General features: G+C 43.6%; 1 protein-coding gene across 6 annotated transcripts in view; it reads right to left on the minus strand.

Annotated features, from left to right (window-relative positions):
* The window catches only part of MCTP1 (multiple C2 and transmembrane domain containing 1), a 2,197,525-nt gene that overhangs the window by 168,280 nt on the left and 2,001,442 nt on the right, over positions 1–27,803 (minus strand). For all 6 annotated transcript variants that reach the window (XM_069225469.1, XM_069225480.1, XM_069225487.1 and 3 more), the window contains one exon: positions 3,368–3,421. In XM_069225469.1, the coding sequence (XP_069081570.1) occupies positions 3,368–3,421 (54 nt within the window). The remainder of the gene's footprint in view (positions 1–3,367; positions 3,422–27,803) is intronic.

Below are 27,803 nucleotides of genomic sequence, written 5' to 3' on the forward strand. Positions count from 1 at the left end.
TTGGTTAAGGCAGAGAAAAAGCCATGCGTTGTTCTGGCAAGCGTGGTTACGCTGGTGTGGGAAACGTCTGCGTTGTTTCCAACGCGTTGTTCAGGACGTTTCCCTTTATTATATACCAACCAAGCTTCAATTCATAATGTAAAATGTAATAAATGAAAAATGGGTATGAAGAAAACCTATGCATGCTTTAAATGTGCCCTAGATATTGAGTTTCGCAATAGTGGTTATATGTACAACTCTGTAGGAGTTTTCCATTGTGAAAACAAAATCTGTTTCAGGTCTATATACTTCTATGTAGAGCAGAGTTAGTAACCCCATATGTAATCCTTAAAATATCATCCATTTAATCAAAGACAGATGCTGTTTAGTATTAGCTTGTATCTTCCTGTATCCCACATCTGTTTGCAGATTTTTTGGTTTTATTAGGGACAGAAGCCATAGAGTTGACAGCTGCACCTTATGCATTTTCGAACAGTGTAACTTTGTATTCAAACCTGGCATTTGAAGTGGATTTTTGGGAGAAAAGAAAGTATTTTGTACATGGATGATGTCTTCTGCTCAAGGTCATTTTCAGGGAAGTCCAGGGTGGTGTGACTTGCATGAATTCACCTGCATGGATCCACCTTTGTTTTTTACCCAGAATGGCAGGTAAATGTCAAACCTTGTTTAATATCTTGTGTCTCCTCATATTTCTGTTAGGGAAAGTTTAGGAATCACTGGGGATTCATACAATTTTTACCGACTAGTGTTTCTACACTTCTCCCAATAAAAATGGTGCCCCAGTTTTATGACTGGACCTATCGCCCACAGGAAAGGCCCTAAAATACAATGTGGCAACATCAAGTTTTCAACTTGGAAACTGACCCATTCTGACATGTCTATTGCAGAGGTATTTGGGACTGGGTGCAAGTAAATTTGTGCCTGGTTAAACTTTCATGGCTTGGTTTCCCAGACCCTGCAGGACGTTTAAGTCCTTGTAGACCCAAGAAGAAAGCATCTTGAAGCAATCTAGATCCATCCTGGAAATCATTCAGTAAGGTGCATACTGTTTGCAAAAGTATTTTGTTTGGAGTTGTTTTGGTACCAGACCCAGGGCCATTGTCTTGATTTTTACTAGAGATGAGACCACAAAGTGACCAACCTTGACCTCCTGATCATCCAACCTGACCCAGGTGGCAAATCTAGCACTCCTTGGTGGGCTTTAAATTTGTCTTAAAGTGAAACTCCTGCAAAACCTTGTCCTACTCGCATGTGCAGAGGCATATTTAAACGTCATTTACACCTATGTAATTTTCCACGTCGTACAAATTAATTAATATTTAAGAAGGATGTTAGAGTTGACTTCCTTGATGTAAGAAGGTGTTGTGATAATGATGGTGTAAAAACACTGTAATCTCGTTTAGCAGGCTAGCAACCTGTGAATTTTCACTGCAGGGGTTGTCTTTCATTCTCTCTGAAGACCACTGGGTGTTATTGATAGGGTGTAATGATCCAGCAGTGCCTATTTTGATCCAACTGCTACCAGCTAGGACACCACTTGGGCACATAGAACTCAATTATCCGCAACATCAGGCATACGGAAACAAATCATCCTGGAACAGGGCTCTTAGCTGCTCCTCACGGCAAAGCATACTGAGTGTGCAGGGGTTGTTGCATGTGCTTTGTCAGCTGACTGCAAAGGTAACCCAGTGTGGCTATTTACTGGTCTGGCCAAGTACATGCTATAGGCTCAACAACAATCTGCTGAAACCAGATGACATCCTCTCTGTTCCAGTAATGTCTAAAATAACATATGTCAATATATATATTTTTCCCTTATGAGGTCCTTTGTGGGAGCTTGATCATACAGCCCGGTGGTGGCACCAGTTACTGCCAGCCCCGCTCTCTGATAGAAACTGCTATGCTATGCAGGGACCCCTGGCCCGTCTCCTGTTGGTGATCTCAGAGAGTATACTATACTGTGCCTATTAGAATTGAGAGGGCTGCCATCGCTTTCTTTACTACAATGGCAGGCTTCACTGAGACTAGGTACATCTACATTTTTCAACATCCGCTCAAGGCAAAGGTGTGTCCTGGTCACCTGGATAGTGACAAGACACTTATGTAACCCGACATTTAACAGAGCCTGCTCTGATATTTCCCTCTCTGTTGGGAGGTGCTGCGGTAATTATTCCACATGCCCCCTGCCAGAGTGCACTTGCAACTATAGTACAGCCAAAATGTCTTTACACTGCCATAAGAATACATCTGTGGATACAGATTTACTCCTGGTCTCCTTGAGCAAACCCAGCCACTCATACCTCGCACTGCCTCTCTCTCCAAACACACCGCAATTTTTTTTCAAATATATCTTTTTAAATACTGTTCTTCCTGATCCATAGCGCCCGCTGCTCCTTACTTGCTGTCAGGTTCCTCCACTTTCCTTGCTCGCTTCAACATTGTCATCATCACCCCTGACCGCGCATTACAGTTGTTGCTTGCTGTGATGCATCCATTAGCAGAAATAGCCCACTAGCTTGGCTCCTTGGCATGCAAAAACAATCTTTTCTTAGCAACCATTTCTGAAATCTTCTCACAAACATATCTAATTCACCAACTGCACTAGTCGTCGATGTATGATTTTTTGTTGTAGTTGAATTGCTGTATGCGCTTTGTTAATCTACCTCCTGGTTGTGTATATCATTTATTTTCTTGCCTAGTGAACAGGATCCGTGCCCGTAAGTGGCCTCCTGGATGCTTGTTGGCCTGGTATAAAAATATTCCCAAATATGATATAGCACACTAAAATTAGCCAGGCAACACAAATATGCAACTTGATAATTCTGTAAACAAAAGTGGTATTGATCTGTTTAACTGTCTGAATCATAGAAACACCTTCTAAAAAAGCACAAAACTAGACAGAACGTCATTGATCGCAGATGATATATCCTTCTTCCATTTCAGGATGCACACTAAATAAATATAAACAAAGGCTCCTCTTCCGCAGGAACGCAGCTTGATATTTTTGCACCATTTTTCCTTCTCAAGTACACAGCTATTTGTTAAGCCCAAGACAGGACGAATTTTTGTCCTTCAAAAAATTGTTGTCACTGCAGTTATCTTCACCACAGCCATCAAATCCCAGACAGGTCGAATTATTTTTGTTCTTGGCAAGAAATATTTGACCCAGCTCTGGACAAAAAAGAAAAGGATTTATTGCCCTCTATCCCTTCCTGCAACATTCAGCGGCATTGTTAGGATGATAAACAGCTCTGTCCAATTTTCTGGGCTAAAACACTTCAACTCCTTTTTTTAACTGTCTGTAAAAACAGTGTCAAGTCTAAATTCTCCCATCCCTTGGTACCCAAGTGCTAGGAAAGATAATTACCTTGTCATCTCTGTCATCCTCTTCCTCCTCGCCCTCTAGCATGTCCTCCACTACCTGCAGACAGAAACAGGAGTAGATGTCATTGATTTAAAAAGGAGAGGAGTTGTGCTCTTGTCACCTGTAAACCGCTTTCAGGAGAAAATGTTATCAATATCGGTAACAGGCACACCGAAAAACACACACATATACAAAGGTTGTTTTTGCTTCTAAAATCGTGGAACTCAAGCAAGGGTTGTTTTAAAGTTACCTAAATAGGGAACTAAAGGACACCGTTAGAAACAGGAATGAGACCACCATATCTGTACATATCTGTATTTTTATTATCGATTAAGTAAGTAGCATCCTGACATCAGTATGGGAACATCAGTAGGTGAAGATGACGTGATTAATTGTACAAGGCAATAAAAGCACCTTACATTTAATATTTACAAACTTCGTTTAAGATAGTAAAAGTGTATCCCAATAACAAATTATTTAGAACCACTATAGCCATAAACACACAGCCATGCATATATTACTTTATTTTAAAGGTCAAATTTGAGTTTATTACCACAGTACAACAAAACTAACATGAGAAAAATACTTTATACTGCCTCACAGATTGCATGTAACAATTACTTTATAAAGGAAACAACTCTCCCAATAGTTCAGTCTCATCAATGTGATTTTACCATACTGTAGATATTTGCTCACCTCCATCCTTGATTTTTTGAGTAACTAATTTTGTTAAAATAATTAGACATCAAAAATAGCTTGGCATAAACAACATATGCAGATTCCCATCTTTCTTGCCTTTGTTGAAGGAGGGGAGAGGAGTGGTTTCATGACTCCCTCAAGGCTTCACCTCTCAGGCGTCATGGCCCATCACCACACTCAACAATGGTACTAAATAGTACATTACAAACCCCACACCTGCATATATATTGTCTAATTATTATGTATGTAATATATGAGATCATAAACAGTGCATGATGGGGCACAATTTTTAGTTAGTTCACTAAACATTTACTGGAATATTTCAGTAGTTTTGTTTTTTGACATTAGCTTGTGTCTAAATCCAACACCTAACTTTAATGTCACTTTAACTGCTGGGGTTTTTAGTGAATTTCAGGGGTTGGTTTTTTTTTAACATAAATTAAGGTTTTAGCACCTAATCTAACTATCGTATAGTAAATATAACTCATACTCTCACCATGCCAGTGGCAGCCACTTGTCAACGGTGGTGGTGGGGAAGGGGTTATTACGTAAAATAATAAAATAAAACAAAAAAACGTACCTTTTATGTTGGGAGAGGTGGTTCCATCTCTCCTTCCTCCCCGGACTCCCAGAAGCACACAGGCTTCCAGAATCCCCTCCAATCGCGATGCTGCTGTCAACAGCATGACAGCTGCATTGTGATTGGTCTGATCGCCCTGCTTCGGCACTCAGACAGGGAGTAGGCCCCTGTGCACTTTTTACTCCCCAGCTGTTCAATACAGCCGGATGGAAAAATGCAAAGTGTGCATGACTGTTTGGCTAGCCCAACATGGCCGACCAAAACGTCATGCGCACTTCTGTGCACATAACCCTTGTACATGCCCAGCACAGCCCAGCCCACCCCGCCCTAACAGTGCTCCAGAGGAAAATTAAATGATAATAATGTTGAGTTATTATTAGTTTGTTTCCTTCACTGCATAAAGCAGTGGGCGACGCTCCTCCGCCTTAGCGGCATGCACTGCTTATTTTCACCTAACCATAATGTCATTTCAACTTATACAGATTAGAAAATTTGCTTGGCTCAGGCGCTAAAAGCACTGGAGCAGGTCAGATGCAAGGCCACCTTGCATGGCCCTAAGTGGCTTGATAAATCTGGAGTAACCCTAGGCAGTACAAATCGTTGCCTTGTGTTACTCTGCTCAGGGAGGCATTCCATAGGTGGAGCATAGGTGTGACCACACATCCATCCATGGATTTTCATGCATTCCCAGATTTACCAACCTGGTAAACCTGGGAATGCATCAAAACGCTATGCCTTCCCTGGGGAGGTGCAACAAGGAGAAATATCTTTATTTCTCCTTGTTGTTTCCTCTTTCTAAGTGCACTACATTCCACAGCACGCATATAAAGAGGGAAGAGCCACTGAGGATTGTTTTTGTATAGGAAGTTGCACCTTCCTGCACAAAAACAATCCTGCCTGCAACGCACGCACCCTTGCATCATGGTTGTAAGGGTGCCTGCATCGTGCCCAGTGCAAGGAAAGGACAGGAATGTGCCATATGATGGTAAATATTACACATTCCTTTAGCATTGTTTTTCACGCAGTGCAGCAAGGTGGCTTGCTGCGCTAAGCTGCGTGAAATAATGATAAATCTGTCATTCAGTGGCTAATGGTATCAGCAGTATGGGGAATGGAGGTAAAAAAAGGGAAGGAAGAGTGATGTCAATGTTGTTGTCAAATAGGTAGTATGAAAAGCTGAAGAGGAGATAATGTCACCAAACAAGGTGGTATAGGTAGAAAAAGATGTTGCAACTAACTAGGCCTGGAGAGATGCCCAGTGCTAAGGGGTGGGTGGAAAGTGTGATAAGCACTCTTGTATAACAAAACATAGCCGCAGTAGTTGGAGTTAATTAATATTGGAAACGTTTTGGTTTCTGTGAAAAATGTAACCTATGTGCATGAGTAGTGAATTTCCACACCTGTGCCTGGGACAAGCTGATTTAGAAGTATCCTAATACTCACTGTCTCTTGAAGACTGTGCAGTTGAAAACTTTCACTGTGCAATGGCTGGGATGAAGGGTGAAGCCATCTTGTTGTCATGATTGGTCTCCCCTCCTTGAGAAGCAAGTATAGCATCTTTTCGAGAATTGTACAGGAGCTGCTCCTCCATTAAGGCGGAGGATAGACGCACACCCCGCCCCCCTCCAGCAGCAGCAGTTGCAAACCATTAACAACCAAACGATAATAAACTATGTTTATTATCGTTTGGTTGTTAAAGAGGTGGGGCCATGGGGTATGGCGAGGACAAGGGGAGTGCACTGTGCACTTTCCACTCTCTTGAGGCTTCACAGATACCTTTGCTCCTGCTTGAAGAATTAGACTCCTAGCAATGCCATTCTTTCTTTACCCAACAGAATCTTCACTGATTCTTCCTTTTAGACACCTTCGACTAGATTTCCTTATTTCACTTGATTCCTTAGCTTGGAAAGAGTTGAATTTGTAACTTTGTTAATCTGCTTATAAACCTTTATGGTTTGCACATCTACTACTCTCTGTCATCCTTGTGGGGCCTAATGTGCTTCACTGTCTTTGAAATGTTGCTGTGGATGTTAAGCCTCAAACCGGACAAATGGTCCATTCACTCACTGTTTTTGAAATGTTTCTGTGGATGTTAAGCCTCAACCAGGGACGAATGGTCCATTTGCTTGAGTGTAGCCTTTTTTGAGAAACAAATGTATTACATTTTGTCATTTTCTACTCTGATTTACAGTTGCATTTCGATATAATATAAATCATATCCAGCAGATCAATTGCTTTATTTAATTTACATTGCAGTCCCATCTTTGAATCTTCCCCGAAGTGGTCTCTTATTAGACCCTCTATGAACTGTATTAAGGAAAGGTCAGCGAAACAAATGTGTATAACAGTAATGCACTCATCTCAAGACCTCCATACAGTAGGCTACATCTATAGTGTCCCCTTCATAAATATATTGAGTTGCAATCAACTGTCTCACTTCTCTCATTATCAGACATAAATATGTCATTCCCTCTGCAGTATACAAACGTGTCATTCATTACTCCTCCATTCTCTCAAAAGTCATCAGAATTTCTACCCAGTCATCTGCAATCGGGCAGTCTTGTAGGCCTCTCCCTTATTCTTTGTGCAGGGCTGCTTCCTTTCCTGTTACCCAGTGCTCAACTTATTTCTTCCATCAGCAATGTGGATGCCCTTCGGGTGATCACAAGTGCATGGTGAGGGTCCACCTGGTGAGTGTTAGGGGTAGGTTCAGAAACTTTATGGTCATCTTCTCTGCAAGTGGGATGAGACAGAGACTTAGTGGACACACTTCTGCCCTCAGAAGGTCTGGTCAGCATAGGATGCACTCCAAATCCCTTGCCACTGCCTGTGAGAATGACACTATACCACAACAATTCCAGGTAATATGTAGGAAGTCTGCGTCCAGTTTGTTCAATCATTGTGATGCTTTATTCTTCATTCTGTGTATTCTATTTAGTTTGTGTGGGGTGAGGTAAGTCATATGAAGGTAATTAAACTGGGTGTGGCGGAATCTAGTATTTTGTGATACTGTATGAATATGTTTAAGGGTCCCAGCCCACTCCCTGGACCCTAACCCACCACCACCTCCCACTTTCATTTCAGCTGTGTTGAATCTATTTTAGACATAAATAAGGCTGATTTTTAAAAGCCAGGAAACTAATTTGCATCCACCTCTGAATGTGAAGATGATCTGCAGCACCTCATGTGTAGGTGGTTCAGAGTGGCCTCTCGTTCATAGTGTTTGTATTGTACAGATCACCGCTGCAAATGTCAGGAATTGAGAGTTCAGTAGGTCAGCATCCAAGACATGTGTCTCCAGAGTCCTCTATTGACCCTCCTCAAAGCAGTTGCCCAACGTAAGTCTGCTTCTCTCCATGTCACCAACCTGTGCACCGTGAAGAACCCACCTCTAGGTGTTGGGAGGTTGATCAGAGGTATTGCTGGTTCATAAAACAGATTCCGGTACTATTGTTTGATACATTTCTGCCAGCATTGCAAGGCGAACTTCAGAAGTACAGGTAGAGGTCCCTTGGGTCAGCCACCCTCCAAACATGAGAGCCACAAGCAGGGGAGACCCAGCATGAGAGCCTCTCCTGTTGCAGTGTTCCAACGCACATTTGTTCTGTTAGTTGAAGCCGGGCTGCTCATTGGGCTTGCCATTGTGTCTGGCCACCATATGATACAATTCAAATTTTGGGACTTCCAGTGCTCCAACTTTGGTTACATGCTACATGGTGAGTAGGGAAACCCGTTGTAAGTGTATATAGGTCTTTGAACCACAAACTCTTTGTAGCATAAGCTTCTTTGTGAGAGCTATTTTCACCATGATAGGGAGTTACAGTCTGTGCTAAAATGCAGTACTGCCCTTCAGTGGGTGCTGTACCTTGTGGAAATTGCCTTCACTGATATCCCTTTTATGGAGGTACACCATAGCTCTCCAGTATTGAAACATTTGGAGCTCCCATTTTATGCCTCAATCGCTGATCCCTCTTGGGATGTCAGAGTATTCTCCATCCACTGGGAGGATACATGTCTTCTCCCAGTTTGTACAGAGGCCAGGTGCATTGCCCAGTAGCCGCAACATCGAGATGCTCCAAGACACCCCAACTCTTGCATTCTGGAGAAAGAGAAGCATATTTTCTGCACACAGAGAAATGTTATGCGACCCATTGTGCAACGGTATGTCCTTCCTCTGCCTTCATTTCTGATAATGCTCACCAAGTGTTGGATGGCCACTACAAACAACAAGGGAGACAGTGGGCATCCCTGCCTCATGTTTGTCTTTATCTCAGTTCCTTCAGATATATTCTGCCCCACTTTAACCCTGGCCTAGGCCCTGGGGTTCATTCAGCATATTACTGCATGCATGTGTGGTTGCTGGAGAGTATCAAAGACTTCCGCAGATACACAGAGATAATTAAGGCTGCCAGGCATATTGTCCAGTGTCTCTTCTAGCACCCAAAAAAGCTGCCTTATATTAAAGGAGGTTTTCCACTGTTGAATTAATCCATTTTGATCAGCATGGCACAGCTGCTGCAAGTGGGGTTGTAAGCAGTTGGCTAATATTTTACTAAGTATTTTATAGTCAACGTTGAACATCTACAATGGGCGGTAGAAGGAGGTATCCTCCAGGTCTTTGTGAGGTTTGGGGGGAAATTAATAGTGCCTCACTACATGTAGCAGCAGGGTGCATTTTCCCAGGTGACTTTGTACATCAGTTCGAGGCAGGGAATAACGAGGGGAGTGTACATTTGATATAGTTCAGCTGAGAGACCATCCAATATGGGAGTCTTCAATGCACTTTAATGACCCCCCCCAATATTTTCCTGTTCTATAATTTGCTACCTTAACGTGAGTCTGACTTCTTTCAAGACTGGGAAGTGTTGCCCGTAGCAAAGCACAACCCACCATAAATTTCCATATAATGTTGCACAAGCACGTCATGGACATCTATTTGTGAGTGTTTCAGATCTCATCTGCAGTGTCTGAGTGCTTGCACTGCGGGCATGCATCACACTGGGTCAACCAGCGATGCCAGAAGGCTCCCTGCCTTGCCACAGTTAGTCGCTTCCCCAAGTCCACGTCTCCCCTGTGTTTCTAGAAGATCTGGATGTCAGGACCTCTACTACGCAGTCCTTTAGTTCTCAAAGTGCACTTTCCAAATGGGTGAGTTGCACTTCTAGAGCCCTACGGGCTCCCACTTGTTTGCTCAGCCACATCCTTGAAACCCTCCCAGTATGTTGGAAGTATTCTCTAATATTGTCCAAGGAATCTCGGAGACATGATCTTGTAACAGGTCCGGGCCTGGCCTACTTTTGGGGACTGGGGCAGTCTCCTCCCCTAATCCACCCTCAACAGTAGAAGGTTGTAGTCCAAGAGTGTGCAGAACAAGTATTCTGTCTGGGTAGCCATTCCTGCCAACATTGAGGAGACCAGCAGTTTGCCCAAGTGGACATGTATATCCTGCAACAAAAAATAATATGAGTATTTTCATTCGTTTCTTTGTCTCCATAAGTCTTCGAGGTTCCAATTATCCACCCATTAGGGGAAGCGGCATGCCACGCTGTGTGCCAGGGAATCTTGAATGGCAGAATAGAGGTCAAGAAACACATCTGCGACACAATTAAAGCCCCCTCTCAGAATTTTGGTCTCTAAGTCAGCATCACTATGATGTAGGGCTAAGGAATTCAAGAACTGTATTTGGTGCACATTGGGGGGCATAAATACCACCAATTACTAGCAGAGTCCCATCAAGCATCCCCCATATAAGGTTGCACCTGCCCTCTTTGTAATGTGGGATTTACATTCATAGGGGATCCTGCTCAGATTACAGTTCCCCTAGGGAATGTTGAGCACACCATTGAAAAAATGTGACCCCTCCATTGTCTGTTGAGTCTATAGACCTCACTCTCCTACGTTTCAAGTATGAGTATACCTAGTGTCATTTGGTGGCATTTTTCATGCCCCTAACATTTCACTTAATAATGATGTACTTAGGTAGTGGAGTAGCCATTTTGGAAGAGGTAGTTTCCTAGAATCTGAGAGCTGACGTATCATGCATGGTTCCCCCATCTCGTCAGACCCAACCACTCATGGTCATGATACCTTTACATGTATGGGGATCCATCTCTGTTGGCACAGCTTGTACGTGTTTTGCTCTGGGAACTCAATCAAACAACCCTCAACTCCCATTCACCAATACATCTCAACCACAGTTGAGTGTCCAAAACACAAGCAAACATGAACTTTGTACCAACACTGCTCCAACAGCAAACCTGCTCCCAGGACCATATTTGGGGGCTGGTGGGTCACCATATATTGATTTTGCAACAATCTTCAGTCAGTCACCATCTTGGATCTGGCACCATCCATGCAGCCCCTCACTTCATCCCACCTTCATCTGTGGATTATCAACATAGCAGTACATTTAGGCCCCCCAAGGCGATCGGGCATCCACCCCAAGTACCATCACTAAATTAAACATCACAAATCATCAGCTGTGCCTGGAGTCAACTTCTGGCCTTGGGCAGACTTCTCTGAGGCAGGTCCAAGCCCATCCTCTCCCTAGATGAGTCTGACACATGATAACTTGATTCCAGTCGTTGCAAGCCTCCAACTGGGCTCACTGCTGTGATGGATGCCACTCTATCCTGATCCATCTATTGTTTGGTGGGGCGCCCACTATGCATCTGTCTCCGCGACGCAATCTGTGCCTTTTCAGATTTGGCCCATGCTGCCCGACAGCTCCGTCTGTTCCATTCCTGTGGCTACCTCAGGGAGCCCCGCCACTCATACATTGTTACATCGATAGCAGCTTTCTGCATCCTCCACGCTATTAACTAGCAGTTCCATTTTGTCCATAAGGGCTGCCATCTGTGTTTTAAAGTCATCTACCAGTGGGGGTACATGGATTAAAGCAGACTCATGGGTCTTCACTTAGTTCAACAATTTGTGGGTATCATCCTGCAGGATATTCAGGTCAATCACTACAGAATCTCTTTTACCTTCAAGGATTTCCCATGTAATGGTTATGGCTTCCAAGATAGGGCTCAGTTTATCAAGGCCAGTCTCCTGACCATACAAATCCTCGTAGTTATATTGTGTTTCCTAAATGTTCAGAACCATCTTGGGGCCTCTGTGATTCTTAGTAGAATTAGTGCAGCCCATCAAGAAAAGGTGTAGCAGCCTGCAATGCTTGTGTGCGCTGTAATGGGGTCCACATCCTGCCTCCCTCTAGGCACTGGGAGAGCATTGCAGTTAAGCTAGGTGGGGCAGGGGGCAATGGCCTCGCCCTCATTGCACCTAGCTATCCAGTCTCCACCTCTCAAGCAGGGTTATTTAGGCCGCGGGGGCCAGGGAGCTCCTAGCCATCTCTCAGATTCTAAAGGCGGTCGTTCATCAAGCAATCTCAGTTCCACCAAGGGGCTCTAGTCATCAATTGCTTCAGGCCGTCCCCCTTAGTCTGAACCAGAGACTTCACCCTTCATCCCACCCATTGCACAGTGAAAGTTTTCAACTGCACAGTCTTCAAGAGACAGCGAGTATGAGGATACATCTAAATCAGCTTGTCCCAGGCACAGGTGTGGAAATTCACTACTCATGCACATAGGTTACATTTTTCGAGGAAACCAAAACGTTTCCAATATTAATTAACTCCAACTACTGTAGCTACGTTTTGTGATACAAGTGCAACAGAGAGACAGAAAACAGCAACCAAAAATACATTTTCAAGTTATCATGAGTCATTTAAACTGAGGCCCACATTGATCATGGCTAACCTAAAGTCAATAAAGTTTTACTATTGTCAGTCTCAACATGAAAACTGCACTCAGTATATGGGTATATGATGTGCAGATTAATGTATGTTAAGCAAAGGAAAAATGGTGACAAAGCGTCGCCATATACACATGTGAAAACTGTCTCTGTGCAGCACAGTTGGTACAGTTCAAATTGCAGAGACTTCCTAGGTTACGGATGATAGAGTAAAATGTGCATTGGTCCAACACCAGGCTTTCAATCCTTTGAAGATTAAATGATGCTGTTAAACAGAACAATAACTGGATGAAAAGATGTGGGCCAACAAGCAGCGTGATTATCAGGTGAGACACTGAAGTCAAACACTGATGAGGGTGGCAGAGAGCAAGCTTCCATTGGCTTGGAGGAGAATGCTGAGGGTTTTAGGGACAGACTACGGGAATAATCTTGGATAAATTATTGCAAATAGAGGAGATGGCAAGAGTCTTCTTGATGATATTTGTGGTGAGCGTGATTTTTAGGAGAAAGGGGTAGTAAAGTCACTGGCTTCATGGTGTGGTGAGAAGAGGGTTTTAGGTGGAACACTCAAACAATATTTTCCCCATTTGGGTTCCTGCTCGGGGTGTTTGGGTCCAGGCAGGAATCATTGTTACTGATTAGAAAGTGGCTCTGTTAGGACAGGCAGCATATTTTTACTTTGGGTGGTTTGCTAATGAATATATTTTATTTATTTGAAACACTGGGGCTCACCTTTTGCTAGTGCAATGTGCCCAGCTGTGAACATTAAGTGGGACTAGGTTTTTAACAGGGCTGAAGGGTGATTAATAGCATGATCACCTCTTCCACCATTCACACACAATGTATATTATGTTTCATCGAGCTTCAAGGCGAAATGTGCGGGTGCTAGTCCCGAAATTGACCTTGTCTGTGTTCTTGCATTCAAACAACCAACTTTCCAGGTTTAGCTTAACATCAAATACGGTATTTTAATTAAACTGAAGTAACATGTTCGTCTCCCAGAGAAACGTAAGGTACCTGTACTGCGTGCAGGCAAGACATGGTGTAAAAGGAAGTGCATTTATAGAGATTATTTGGAAGTAGATTTCCAGTAGAAACATCACCACTTATTCGTGTTTAGACCGTTTAGACAAGAGCCAAAAACATGAAAAAATCCACACACAACGCAAATGCTGCTGAAGAATACGATGATACAGGTTAGCAACCTCACATTTGATTCCTCTACCCAAGACAACCCTGTGCGCCAACACATGGAGACAAAAATGGCCAACGCAGCAGTTTCAGCGCTGCAACCCGCTGCCCCGTCATTAGGCAGCCGGGGGCTGAGCGCAAGGGGCGCCTGACGCTGTAAGCTGAGAAGCACCGAATGTCCTCGCGCTTCTGAGCACGCATCCTTAGGGTCGTGACCCGGCGGACCCGTTTGCAGCTCTCCCTGGATAAGGCAGTGGTCTCTGGCAAAACGCCTGCTAGGCCCGTCTCAGGCGGGAGCCAGCACCGGAATCACCTCAGAGACCTTTTCAGAAGGAACACAGTCATTCTGTAGGATACTATATTATTTGGTCGCCCAGGTAATTTTACAGATGATTTCACTTAATAAAATGTGATAAAATGAAGGAACGCTTTCTGTGGCTGCATTTAATTATCATTATTTTAGAAAACATCGCAGGTCTGAAACTGCGGCCATTCAAAATGGTCCGTAGAGTCGGGCTTAAAAGGCTTCAGATTGTTTAAGCTAAGGGCACCCAAGTATCATATGGAGTGGGGCCTTTGACATGTACAGTTTAATATTTAAACAAGCAGTGGCAAAACCAAAAGGTATGACTTTTATAAACCGGCGCCGTTTGTTATTTATTATTTTTATATGTGTTAGGAGCTAAAAGTAATAACAAATACCAACGCTTCCATCTGCAGGTCGTGTCCCTATCTTTGCAAAAAACGAAAACATTCCTAGAAAAAGACTCGTTTTAAAACATAGTAGAATAAAAGCAGAAATAAGAGCAGGGATAGGCCTATCACCCAGGCGCTGAAGTGGATTCATTTTTGACGGATGTGCACGTGCACAAGCAAAATGCTGTCACTTCCAGTACAGAGAGCCATTAGCTGCAGTGGGTTTACTCAAAGTGCTATACGGTCACCTGTGGTGGACGGGAACAATATTTGAATGATACTTGAACAGAACAGTAGATGAAGAGAGGTGATGGAAAGCCCCTGTATGTATTATGGATATACACGTTTATATTGTTTTTTTTTGGCGGGGTGGGGGCGATGAAGCTAGCAACAAAGCTTCAGCTCTCCAAAAACACACACATTAAAAGGTATTATTTTCTAAGTTACATCTTGATGCACATAGATTTCTTTTTCAAATTTCCAAACATTATTAGATGTTGAGGGTACCAGTGGTTGAAGCTAGGAAATTATCAGCTAAAAGGCAATGCAGCCACATCACCTGCAACATCGTAGGCAACCCCATTCCTTCAGAAATGAAAGAACGATGTAAGTGGGAGATGTGGATAGGAGAGCATGAGGAAATATGGCATATTGTTATGTATGTTAAGGGCTTACAATATTTAAAAAAATGTGGTTACATTTCTATAGCATCATTTTAGTGTATTTTGTTCTGTCCAAGCAGAGAAGAATTAAGGATCAGAATCTAAGCCATATGATTTAATAGGGAAGGAGAGTTGTTTGAGGTGGAACACCCACCTAATATTTCCCCCATTTGCGTCCCTGCTCAAACTGTTCGGTAACAGACAAGCATCTTCTCGCTGACTGGAGAAGTATTCGTTAGCTGAGCAACTTATTTGCGAGATGCTGACAGGGCGCACGAAGACTAGAGCTTGATATTGTGCTATGACAACGCATGATAGGAGCTGCCTGAAACTTTCACAATATCTGCATGTAGCACTCTGATTGGCCTAAAGTGAAATGCATCTCCACAACACAAACAGCATCAGAGGCATCTTTTGTGCTGCCACTTCGATGTATGCTAGGTATCATTAAATTGGGTAATACTAACACCGGTGGGTAGCACGTAGAAACGAAAGAAATATAATATGGAGTGCTATAGAAAATTACGCTTTTACAAATGGCTAGTGATGTTGCTTCTCTCACCTTCTGCTGTGGTACTGACTGCTTTCATGACCTTACTTGGGAGGGCTGAAGAGGTGTACAACTGCTTATAGATGTTGCTTCACTCTCTTGCTGCTATGGTGCAGAGTGTATTCCCCAGCTATGTTTGGATATTTATGTGAACTGCTTTCTGTTTGAATGGACTTTGCTGAAAATTCTTTTGAATCTTTTTTATTTACTACTGTCCATTTAGGGGTGTGTAGTTTAACTAAATGTCTGCATATGTTGCTTGCCTTTTCATATTTTGTCAATAGTTGTATGTTTGGATTTTCCTATATACATTCTCACAATGCTGATTAGTGTTCCTTTAATCCACTGTGCTTTGTTATGTGGGTGGCACAATTGGTGCTGTAGGCCCACTAGTTGCATTTAATTTACAGAGCCTAGGCACATCACTTTACTAGGGACTTATAAGTAAATGTAATATGTCAATTGTGGATAAGTCAATGTTACCATATTTAAAGTAGAGCGCGCATGCACTTATCACTGGTTAGCCAGCAAATATGAAGTCAGCAAAACAGGAGGTCATAAGGCAATAAAAGTCAGGGTAGACCATGCCAAGGATGCCAGGTCTAACACCCATAAAGTGAGCACTGCATTACAAAAGTAAGGCAAAATTAACATTATTCAATACATTACTCTGGTCTCCTTTTTCACCCACTGGAAGACATCTTCGGAATCTCTCTTCTCTCTCAGATTTAAGCCTCCTTTATTACAACTGTCACTTTCTCATCGTTCGTAGCTCCCACAACTGGAAACTATTCAACACACTGGGAACTTGGAAATACAATTTTATGGCAAGACCGGAGGGTCTTATTATGCTTCTCGATCTTGCTTTATTTTAAATAGCAGCAGTCAAGAAAACTACATTTCCCATGAGGCTGAAGGAAGAGGCAGCCAATGGGAAAGAAAAACGTATCGGCATTGGTACCAATAGAAACACTTGAACACGGTATAAACATTACACTTGACTGCGACCAGCCCTCTTTCTTGCTGCTCGCAGTCAAGATAAGTGTTCCAAAATTTCTTCACTTTTACTTATCTGCGCGCGTTTACTTAAATGGTTTTATTTGCATGAACTATTACTTTAATGCTGCTCCGCTGCCGTGCGGCTGTGTTTTTATTGCGAAGACTCGCTCCTCGCTGACTTATCTGTTCCCCCCACCCCCCCCCACGCCGGCCTTTCAAGGAACGCGAACGTTCAAACGGCCGTTTTTCCCCTCACAAGAGCCTTTGCCTCTCTCCAGACGACCGCGCGTAGGCAAAAATACCTTGCTTTTACCGGACGCCTTGAAACCAGCTCCTCTGCCCGACTCCAAGCATCCGACTGATCTCCTTACACCGGTAACGCCCCGTGGGCGTGTTCTCCCAGGCCTTGCCCTCCACATCTTCTCCTTAACCCTTTCCCTCCCAGTTTTAGACAATATGACTGATAATTCTAATAATGAAGATGAATCTTTTAACCAAGACCTCGATAATTTTATCAGTGATTCTGTGGCAAAATCCATTAATAATTCAATGGGAAAAATCACAAAAAACCTTCAATCCTCTATACAGGATATGGTTTCCAAATCCTTACTGGCCCATTCTGCGGGGGAATGCAGAAAAAGAAAAATTAAGGATTTGTCTTCACAAAAAAACCCTAACACAGTCACCCCAGATGGCGCTAGCTTGACTGGTGAAACTTCTTCACCCCAGATTGAGGACAAGTCTCCTCCAAGGCCTCCTTCCAAGGAGGGGAAACCCAAACTAAAATGCTCTGAAAAGACTAAACATATCTCTGCTACGCCACAAAAAATTACTATTTCCCATATTTCAGACACAGATGACGACATGGGTGACTTAGACGACCCAGATGACGACCCAGATATCTAGGGCTCCCAGTCTCAATCCTCCCCCCCCCCCCCCCAAGAAAACAAAATGTGTTCGACCACAAACCCCTTTACAGCCAAACAAATTCTGGACCCAGTTGGTAACCCCATGTTTAATCCTTCTTTCCTTCACCATCCCAACTCTACCGAATGGTTACCCTCCTCCCATGTGTCTTATTATATTTCCTCCAGACTGATACTTCCCATAGACAAACCCACTAGGTCCAAACTAAGATCAGAATGCCCTAGACCTTCCCTTTCTTCTAATATTACCTCTACCCCATCTATTGATCAATCCCTCCTTACCTTCTTTTCTAAATTTGGCAAAGACCCCCGTAAAGGCGTCGATAAAGCCTGGTGCAACTGCCAGGACAAACTCTTGGACCTGGTCGGTCCTTTGGCCAGAATCTTCGACATGGCGGAATCAGCCAAATCAGAAAATATGGACATTGATCCTGTGGAGTTATCTTTGTGGATCCAAAGAGCCTTTTGCCTCTTAGGCAATGCCAATTCGGCCATTATCCATGAAAGACGGAAAGGTCTCCTACTCAAATTAGACCCTAAATTGGCCAATCTAGCTTTCATTGACCCTGGTATCAAAGCAGATGGTCTCCTCTTCGGGGATTCATTCATAAAAGACCTAGGAAAATTTGTTTCCACTTTTGCCTCTATAGACAAGGCACAACAATCAATCAAAAAAGTGTGTCACCAACGGGTTTTTGGCAAGGCCGGTACAGGCAGGAGCCGCTTTACCGGACGTTCCGCCCGATCACAAGAATCTAGAGGCTCCTTCAATGCCTACAATACCTACAACTCCAATTACGATTCACAACCCTACAAACCTCAATTCTATCCCCAACGCGGCAGAGGCTACCGTTGTCGGGGACATCCCGGCGCCAGATTCAATTACCAACAAGGTAAGCTCTACTCAGTCCCACATCAACAATCCCTTCCTCCCCCCCTTTTCTTCTCCTCAGAAATGTCATCCCTAATCTCATCAGAAATCCAGTCACTTCTTCTCAAACAAGCCATTCAGATTTCCCGCCCGGATCCTTCCGGTTTCCTCAGTACCCTCTTCCTAGTCCAAAAGAAAAACAAAAAACCGAGACCAGTCATCAACTTAAGAAATTTCAATCGATTTGTCGTATACAGACATTTCAAAATGGGAACAATTATTCACTTTAGAGATATCCTTCTCCCTCAAGACTACATGGTCCGTCTAGATCTTCAAGACGCATACTTATCCGTCCCTATACACGTGTCTCACTGAAAATTCCTTCAATTCCAATGGCAGGGACAAACTTCCCATTTCTCCTCCCTTCCGTTCGGCCTCTCTTCTGCACCTTGGTGCTTCACAAAAATAATGAAACCAATCACGACCCACCTCAGGTCCCTGGGAGTCAGATTGCTCATTTACCTAGACGACATCCTGCTAATGCACCAGGACCGTCTCTCCCTGCAACGTCACTTACAAATAACTTGCTCCCTCTTATCCCAATTGGGCTTTCTCGTCAACAAAGAAAAATCTATGTCTATTCCTTCAAAAAGGATAGAGTTTCTGGGTTTCATAATCAATTCCTCCACAGCTGTCCTCCAACTCCCACAACAAAAGGTAAAATCCACGAAATCAGAGATCCTGAAACTTCTCCCGAGTTCTCAAATCTCTCTCAGATCCCTAGCCAGAGTTGTAGGCCTCCTCGCCTCCTCAATACAAGCCATCTTTCCCGGCCCCCTTCATTATCGGGCACTCCAAAGGCTAAAAATCCGACATCTCAGAAGAGGTCTCTCCTATTCAGAGTCCATCAATCTCGACCACGAGTCCCGTCTAGAGCTTCAATGATGGATAGACCATTTAGACCCCTGGAACGGCAAGACTATATTTCCGTCAGCCCCAGATCTTGTGTTACAATCAGATGCAAGTCTGATGGGCTGGGGCGCACGATGTGGCGCAATCTCGACTTGAGGTTTCTGGTCTTCAGAGGAGTCCAAATTGCATATCAACTATTTAGAGATGCTTGCGGGCTCCTTTGCAATCAAAAGCATCGCAAAAAACAGAGTCCAGTGTACCATCCTCCTCCTTATGGACAATGTGTCAGCTGTCCGCTACATAAACCACTTAGGGGGCACCAGATCAAAACCCCTAGCAGACCTGGCAAAAAGTCTCTGGGAATATTGTCTCCACAACAACATTTCCCTGTTAGCAGAATATCTCCCCGGTTCCCTCAACGATGTCGCAGATTGGCACTCTCGTTACCTCAGAGATTCCAGCGGCTGGAAACTGCACCCCTCAGTCTTCCAATCTCTCCTTTACAAATAGGGTCCCTTCAAAATAGACCTATTTGCGTCCCGCCTAAATACACAACTCCCTCTGTTTTTCAGTTGGCGTCCGGATCCTTCAGCCCTTGCTTCCGACGCTTTCCTCCAGGACTGGTCATCCACGCTCAATTACGCCTTTCCCCCATTCCTAATGATTACCAGAGTGCTCGCCCAGGTCAGGCGCCAAAAAGCCTCTCTAATCCTAATAGCTCCATTTTGGCAATCACAAGTGTGGTTTCCCCCTCTCCTCAAACTAACTATTGATTTTCCAGTTCTCCTTCCAGTTTTATCTTCCCTCCTTTGGAATCCCACCGGTTTTCCTCATACTCTCATCCTCAACAATACTCTCTCCCTATCGGCCTGGAAGGTTTCAGGTATCCCCAACCTCCCATCCCAATTTCGACAGAAGCTTCAGACTTCATTAACAACGCATGGGCTTCCGGCACTAGAAAGGCATACAACTCTGCTTGGTCTCTTTGGTCAAGCTGGTGTCTGGGAAGGAATATTGATCCCTTTTCAACCGATCTAAATTATATTATAAATTTCCTTACTGCGCAAGCTGGCACAGGTAAGTCTTACAGGACAATTAACCTTTATAGATCAGCTATTTCCCTTCAACACTCTCACATTAACGGAAAACCGATTGGAGAACATCCCTTGATATGCCGCCTTCTTAAGGGAGTAAAATTTTATTTTCCTCCGTTACCCAAATACTCCAAACTATGGGATGTCAATGTTGTCTTAAACTTATTTATTTCCTGGCAATACAATGCAGATCTTTCTCTGAAAATGCTTTCAGCCAAACTAACAATGTTACTTTGTTTAGTCTCCATTAAACGTCTATCAGATGTCAAAGTACTAGATATTTCATCCCAGACAATTTCCCCCCACAGGTGTTTTATTTACTATTAACAAACGTACCAAAACAAATATACACTCAGTGTTTTACCCTTATTTTCCCAACCAACCGAAATTATGCGTAGGACAGTGTCTCAAAGTATACGAAGACCGCACAGCCAACCTCAGAACGTCCTCATCCCAACTCATCATTTATTTCCGCAAACCCCATAAACCCGTATCATCCGCTACTCTAGCCAGATGGGTACGTTGGGTCATGACCCTAGCAGGCATAGACACATCAGTATTCGGCGCTCACTCCTCCAGGGGTGCCATGGCCTCCAAAGCATTTTGGGTAGGTTCCAGACTCGAGGACATTCTGAGATCGGCTGACTGGTCTAATGATTATGTTTTCAGAACTTTTTATTGTAAACCAATTCATACAGCAACTTCTATAATAATTAACATGCTTTAAAAAAGCATAATAAGAGCCTCCGGTCTTGCCATAAAATGTAGATTTTCCTAGTAATTTATGACGGAAAGTCTTAATTTTATTAAAGACACGGAGGTGAGTATTATCCCACCTCAGATTCTCTAATTTTGTCGATTCTTCCCTCCCACAGCAACAACAAATCAACCTCGGAACCCTTCCTGATCACCGGAACAAGCCTCCAACATCACCAAGTTGGACCAACCTTCTGCCTCAGGATAATCACAAGCTCCACTCATCTTCCTGGTTTTTCCCGCTCCTCAAATCTTGGATGAACTTTTGCCAAGAACTTTGCTCTCTAATTTTTGCGGTTGCCATAATTGTTTCTATTATTCCGTTATTTTCTCACACAGACTAGCCTTCTCGCATCAAGAAAGAGGGCTGGTCGCAGTCAAGTGTAATGTTTATACCGTGTTCAAGTGTTTCTATTGGTACCAATGCCGATACGTTTTTCTTTCCCATTGGCTGCCTCTTCCGTCAGCCTCATGGGAAATGTAGTTTTCTTGACTGCTGCTATTTAAAATAAAGCACGATCGAGAAGCACAATACTCGCCTCTGTGTCTTTAATAAAATTAAGACTTTTCGTCATAAATTACTAGGAAAATCTACATTATGATTCCAGACATTCTCATCAGCCATACATATTGCACTGCTTAAATATATTTTAACCAGTAAGGACTAGAGAAAGTGTAAATCCGCATTACCATTCTTTGCATTCCTGTGCTCGCAGTATCAACTTTTTCCTCATCTACTTCGCTTAGTATCGTCCACATTTTAAACCTTTTCTTGTGCGAAGAGTGGAAATGGCTCAGACGGGTTCATTGAGTCAATGCTTGAATCAGTCAGCTATGAGGAACTCAAGTATTGGGTGTCTGATGATAAAATAACTCAAAGGAAACTAGTTTAGTAGTGTAATTCTTGCGTCTGGACCCATGGAGCTCCAACCTGACAGGAACACGTTAGGACTTGGTAGTTATTTGTTGGTCAGAAGAAGCTTGCAAAGGGTGTAAGTGGTTGGTATCGTACAATGTTTTACCAATATAATACATGGGATTGTGCAATTCTTGTATAAATGGTTGTCTTTAATTTCTATATACTCAGGGACTTGTGACACACCTAGTAGCCAATTATAAAGAAACAATGTCAGAACTCAGCTGTAATAAGTTATTGCAGTTGAGTTTTAATGTCACAATGCCCGAGCCAGAGCCAGCAGCCATGATAGGCAGGCCATTTTACGGGGAAGCTGTTTAAAGCAACAAAAATAAAACATTGCTTTTCTTTCTTCTAGTCTGTTTTTCTAGCCTACAGTGACTGATTACTTTTTGCATTCCTTAGATAATTATAGAAAAGGTTGAATCTTTGTGTGTTTCTACACATTCTGAGCTACTGCACCTTTCCTTCTTTAAAAAAAGGGACCTGTATTGAGCTGTTTCTAATACCTTTTCGCAATAAATATCTAACAGGTTTTTGATGTGTTTAATTTTGCACTAGAGGTCTTTGAGGAAACTGGGCTCTTTGCAGATGTCCCTAACTTTTTGCCCCCATATTGGACTACGAGATGCAGGTTTTCGACTCTGACAGCACATTGGAGCCTGCTGAGCAGACCCCAGTGCCAATGCACTTTCCTCAGAACTGTTATGTATAAACTGGTAACCTTAATTGGCAAAGACTTTGCCCCCTTATAAGTCCCTAGTAAATGGTACCAGGGGTACCAAGGGCATAGGTGGTAAAGGGGTCCCCAGGACTGCAGCACAGTTTTGTGTCACCCTAGAGGACCCAGGCAAACTACTGACAGCAGGCCTGGCATTGCAGACTGCAGGGGCAGTGCAAATTGCTCAAACTTGACCGTGCACTCCCAATGGGCACAGGTCCATGCACTGCTTTTACTATATGTCAATCAGCCCTAGAGAAGGCATCCTGTGCCCAGGAGGCAGGGTGCAATATATTAAGAGTGTAGACATGTAAGTGCAAGCATGTATGTCTCTATAGTGACTTTATCAATAAAGTACACTAAAAGTGATAGGCAGTCCGTAGGATAATACGGGAATGCACTCGGGTAGACTCAGGTTGCTAGTTCCATTATGGTACCACCTAGGTATGTCAGGTTTGGTGTCAAACAACATGCCTTTTCTCTCATGACACCAATCTGGTGTAAAGAGAAGGCTGGCATGTACCCAGGTGGCACCTTCGATTTTGCCCACCTGGTTACCCCAGCTTCGCTATGCTCTGGATGACCAGCCCGCTCTTTCCCGCACCTGCTGCTGCCAAAGACAGGTTTTGGACCTCGTGCCAGGCAGTGTGAACACTCCGAGGTATCAGGACAATGGCCTGGATGGGAAGGAGGTCACACCTCCTCCCCTCCCTCTATCCTTCCGCCCCTCTCTTTCTCCCAGGAAGGCTAGTGAAGTGGCATATCAAAGCAGTGAACTTCAAAGGGCACACCACCTCTGATATGCAAGCAGGCTATCCCCCAGTGGAGGACAAAGCTGTCCCCTTTCCCCCAGGCACAATAGCACCTGGGCAGGTGGGAAAATTAGTTAGTCAGGAGGCGTACACCCCAGAAGGATAGCCACGCCTGTAGTGTGGGAAGCCCGGTGTGTACATTCGAGGAAGACTTCTGCCATCTTGGAAAAAGGCAGAATAGAGGGCCCTGGGTAAATAAGTTGTCACAACCTATCGAATGTGATCACCTCAGCCCATTGACTACTTGCACCCACATCTCTAGCACCCTTAAATCTAGTATATAAGGGACTCCCCTGGTGCTAGAACCTCAGATCTCTGTTATACTGTGACAAGCGGACATGAGAAGTCCTGCATCAATGACAACAGGAACTTGCACTAACACAGAGATACCTTGAACCTATGGCTAATCCCTGAAAACTGCTCAACTGTGGCCTGTGCTGAACCAAAGACTGCTTCACCCAGCAAGAGGGAATCCTTTGTGAGCCAAAGGCAAGACCAGAGTCCCTTGGACTATGGCACTAGTCCCCTGCCCACCTCTGATAAAAAAATATTCACCAGATTGGAAGAAGCGCTGGCAGTTGGACCCTCTGAAGGATTACCAAAAGACAGGTGGTCTAGTGCATTGTAGGAAATATAGTCCATCTCCCTGCCAGCCAGCCACCGTTTTCCACTGGACCTCCAGAAGAGGAGAGGAAGATAGCTTCTCCTCCAGCTTACCACTGCCAAGGCTCGTTGGTGGCCAGCAGAGTCATAACCACCTTTACTTGACGCTGCAACTTAAGGGCACACTGCATCACATTCATTCGAATTCACCTGTGGTTTCGTTGTCAAGTTTTTTTTATCAGTTTCCTCACCTGCACAGTCTCAGTGGTAAAACCAGCAACCGCAGCTCCCATTCAGCACCAAGGATAGCCAAGCACACCTCTGCACCCGAGACACCAAGGCTGGGTGTAGTTGTTCTGCCTGGTGAGTCCTGGTCCAGGGTCCCACACAAGCGTAGCCCTCAGTGGGCTTCCACAAAGTGGACATGTGAGTGACCGAGTATCACAAGAGCCCTTTTTCAGCACCCAAGGCTCCTGCATTCAGCACAGGGACAGCCAGGACACCTCTGTACCTGGGCTCTATGAGCCAGGTAAAATTGGTCTGACTGTCACAGTTTGGTCTTGGGATCCGCACAACCTTAACATGAGTGGGTTCCTTTGAGCTCACCCTTCAAGGGACTGAGTGTCACTAGTGACTTTTCCCATTGACCACAATGGTAGGATTTGATAGCTTGTAAATGCACTGATTTTTTGTGCTTCAAAATCTATAACTCCAGTTATAGATAATTGATTTGCTTTGTTTTGGTATTTAAATTTGTATAAAAACCTGCTCTATTTTTATAGATTACTGTTGGATTTCTTTCGAGTCGTGTCCATTACTTATCGTTCATGTTGGTACTCTGAAATGCTTAACTCATGTTCCTCCAGTAAGCATCACTGCTCTTTGCCACACTACCAGGACCGAGCTAAGGGTTTATTCGTGTGAATCTGAAGGACCATCTTTGGGGTATCATGAGAGTATTACATACTGAGGCCTAACCAGCACTACTACATAATACTACACTTCCCTACAAGGTCCTATTTGTATTCTTCATGTTTTCAAACATGATCTCTCTTTCATATGAAAGAAATATGCACCAAGGTTTTAAGTGGTTTGTGAAAAAGATGATGAGGTGGCCATATATTATATGGGATAAAGTACCCCGTGCCCTCAATGATAAGGATATTGCAACTCACCTCGGGGTTCCATGACCTTTTAAAGGAACTCAGTCTTTGTCCTCATTCCTCTATGTGATTATGACACTACTCTGTACTTACAACATCCTTATAATGTATGGCAGGGGGTACTTTATCCCATATATATTTTTTCACCAATTTGCTACGGCCTAGGTGTTTTCACCTGGAAATTACTATAAAGGTAGATGCCTTGAACCCATTGAATTTCCTACTAAAACGTTGTCAATCAACTAAATGCTTTCAAGTTCTATCTGAGAAGGATATACTGAATGTCAGCTTAGGCTAGTAAGTGGATTATCCAAAACCATTCCTGTGTAGTGAACAATTGACATTATCCATCACTTCTTCCTGCCCCCTCCAAGCATCAATGGTTTTAACTAATATGGATTGTCAGCTAGCATCTGAATACTTGCTCAAGGAGTCTGCATAGCTTTTGATGAACATACCATGCTAATACTTAGGGGACCAATGCAAGAATCTGGGCAGAAAAGCAACTATGAATGTTTTTCTACCAATGTTTCTATGGGTTCTCCAGTCTCTTGTGAATCAGTCAACCATGCATCTTTCTACTGTGAGACACCTCAATCGCTAGTCCAACATTTAAGAAATCATACTTATGTGAGTCAGCACTCCAAGCCCCACCGTAGAAATAATCCAGGACTCGAAAAGCACAGCTGTAAACAAGTGAGTGCCCCTTCCATGACCTCTCATATCAGAGTGCTGGCTGATGTTGACTAACTGGGTTCTAGAATGGCACAAACGATCATCTTCACCCATGCCCGGAATAAGTTAGAGAGAGGACTGTTATCAGCTGTCACTCACTCAGTACAACCTATGTTATGTGAAACAGGTACGCATAGCAGGGTTCCTGCGCAAGGTGAATTCTAGGATGCTGCGATTGATTCTGCAATGCTAGATCCCAATGCCTGCTGGTTTCATCTGTCTTCAAGATAAAATAGTGTGGCCTGCACTAAGATCTGTGAACTAGCTGCTTCAGGCTCATCAGGAGGACATTCTACTGTGTATCACAATGGTTACTAATGCAATTTTTTGTTTATTTAGTTGTTACCGTAGGATTATTAACCACCAAACTATCTTTCAGGTATTTGAACCAGTGACTTGCAGGTTATACGAAGATGAATGATGCAGACACTCAGTTGCTCAAGCTATTTTATTGCTAATTAAGGGTCTCATTTACAAAAAAGTGGTGCATTGTGATTGATGCACCAGTTTTCTTGCGCCACCCTGCACCCCCCCAACGACACCATGGAAGCGCAGTATTTAAGATATAGTGCTCCATGGCACAAAGTGTCCACAACAGCATCAGAAATTCTGATGCTGTTGTGGCGCTAAACCTGATCATTGCTGTACTAGCATCAAATATTTGACACTAGTCCAGCAATGTAAAGGGGGTCCCATAGACAACAGCACAGGATCACCTTTAACGCCTGCTCTGAGCATGCATTAAAAAAATTACGCTATGCTGGGGCAGCACGTGCAGTGAAATCTTATGGATTTCACTGTGCCATTTCTGCAGGGCTTTTAACTGGGGAACGCATACTTTGCATACATTATACATGGCACATTTATAATGTGGCACAAGGCTTTACAAATTGCCGCAATGGTGAAATTATGCCAGTTTGTAAATATGGAGTGGGGTAGGGAACTGTTTTGCGCTGTCTTAGCGTAAAAACAAATGATGCTAAGGTGGCGCAAAATCTTTGCAAATGAGCCCCTTAGACTTTAAGCTGGGGGTGCCACGCTGTTGGTCTAACACTCATTGTGTCATTATTTGTATGGTGTGTATCTGCGTAATTGAGTTGACAAAGTAACAGTACACAAGAGCATTCAGTTCAACAACACTCATTTCCAGAGTATCATTTCACTAGGACATGGTAGAGGAGAGTGAAGAATAACTATAAATGAGAGCTCTAAAAAAAGAAATGAACCTAGAACAATAATCTCCACCCTTCCAACATTCCCCAGGAGTATGAGAGAAGGCCATGCAGAAACCCATTAAACACAACTAAACCAGCCATGCGTTATCGATTTCAGTATCCAGAGCCTCCTGATCTTCTTTCTTAACCTCCAGGAATTTTGGGGCTGTGTGTGCCTGGGTCAGTGCTTAATTTGTGCTTGTTGAAACTGGTGCTAAGCACCGGCACTTATTTTTGAGGGCTGGCGCTTATTGTGCTGCCTCAAGCATTTACAGCTAACAAAATACACATTTGGGAAAGACGGAGGAAGAGAAACACGAAAAACCTTCACAATGGGAGAAAGCAGAAAGCTGCAAGAGTGAGCTGAAGGGTCAGGGAGGGGCTTTAAATGGATTGAAGAGGCCCGAGATGGCTTCAGGATTACGCTGCCTCAGTATTCCGTGTTAGCACATTTAATTGCAGCAGCCGTATGTTTAAGAGGAGGGCTTTGAGCACCGGCACATTTTAATTTACAAATTAAGCACTGGCCTGGGTGAACATACATTTCTTATTGTCCTCCATCACGCTCAGTTTAGCAGAACACC

This window comes from Pleurodeles waltl, chromosome 1_1, assembly GCF_031143425.1.
Source record: "Pleurodeles waltl isolate 20211129_DDA chromosome 1_1, aPleWal1.hap1.20221129, whole genome shotgun sequence".
Taxonomy (NCBI): domain Eukaryota; kingdom Metazoa; phylum Chordata; class Amphibia; order Caudata; family Salamandridae; genus Pleurodeles; species Pleurodeles waltl.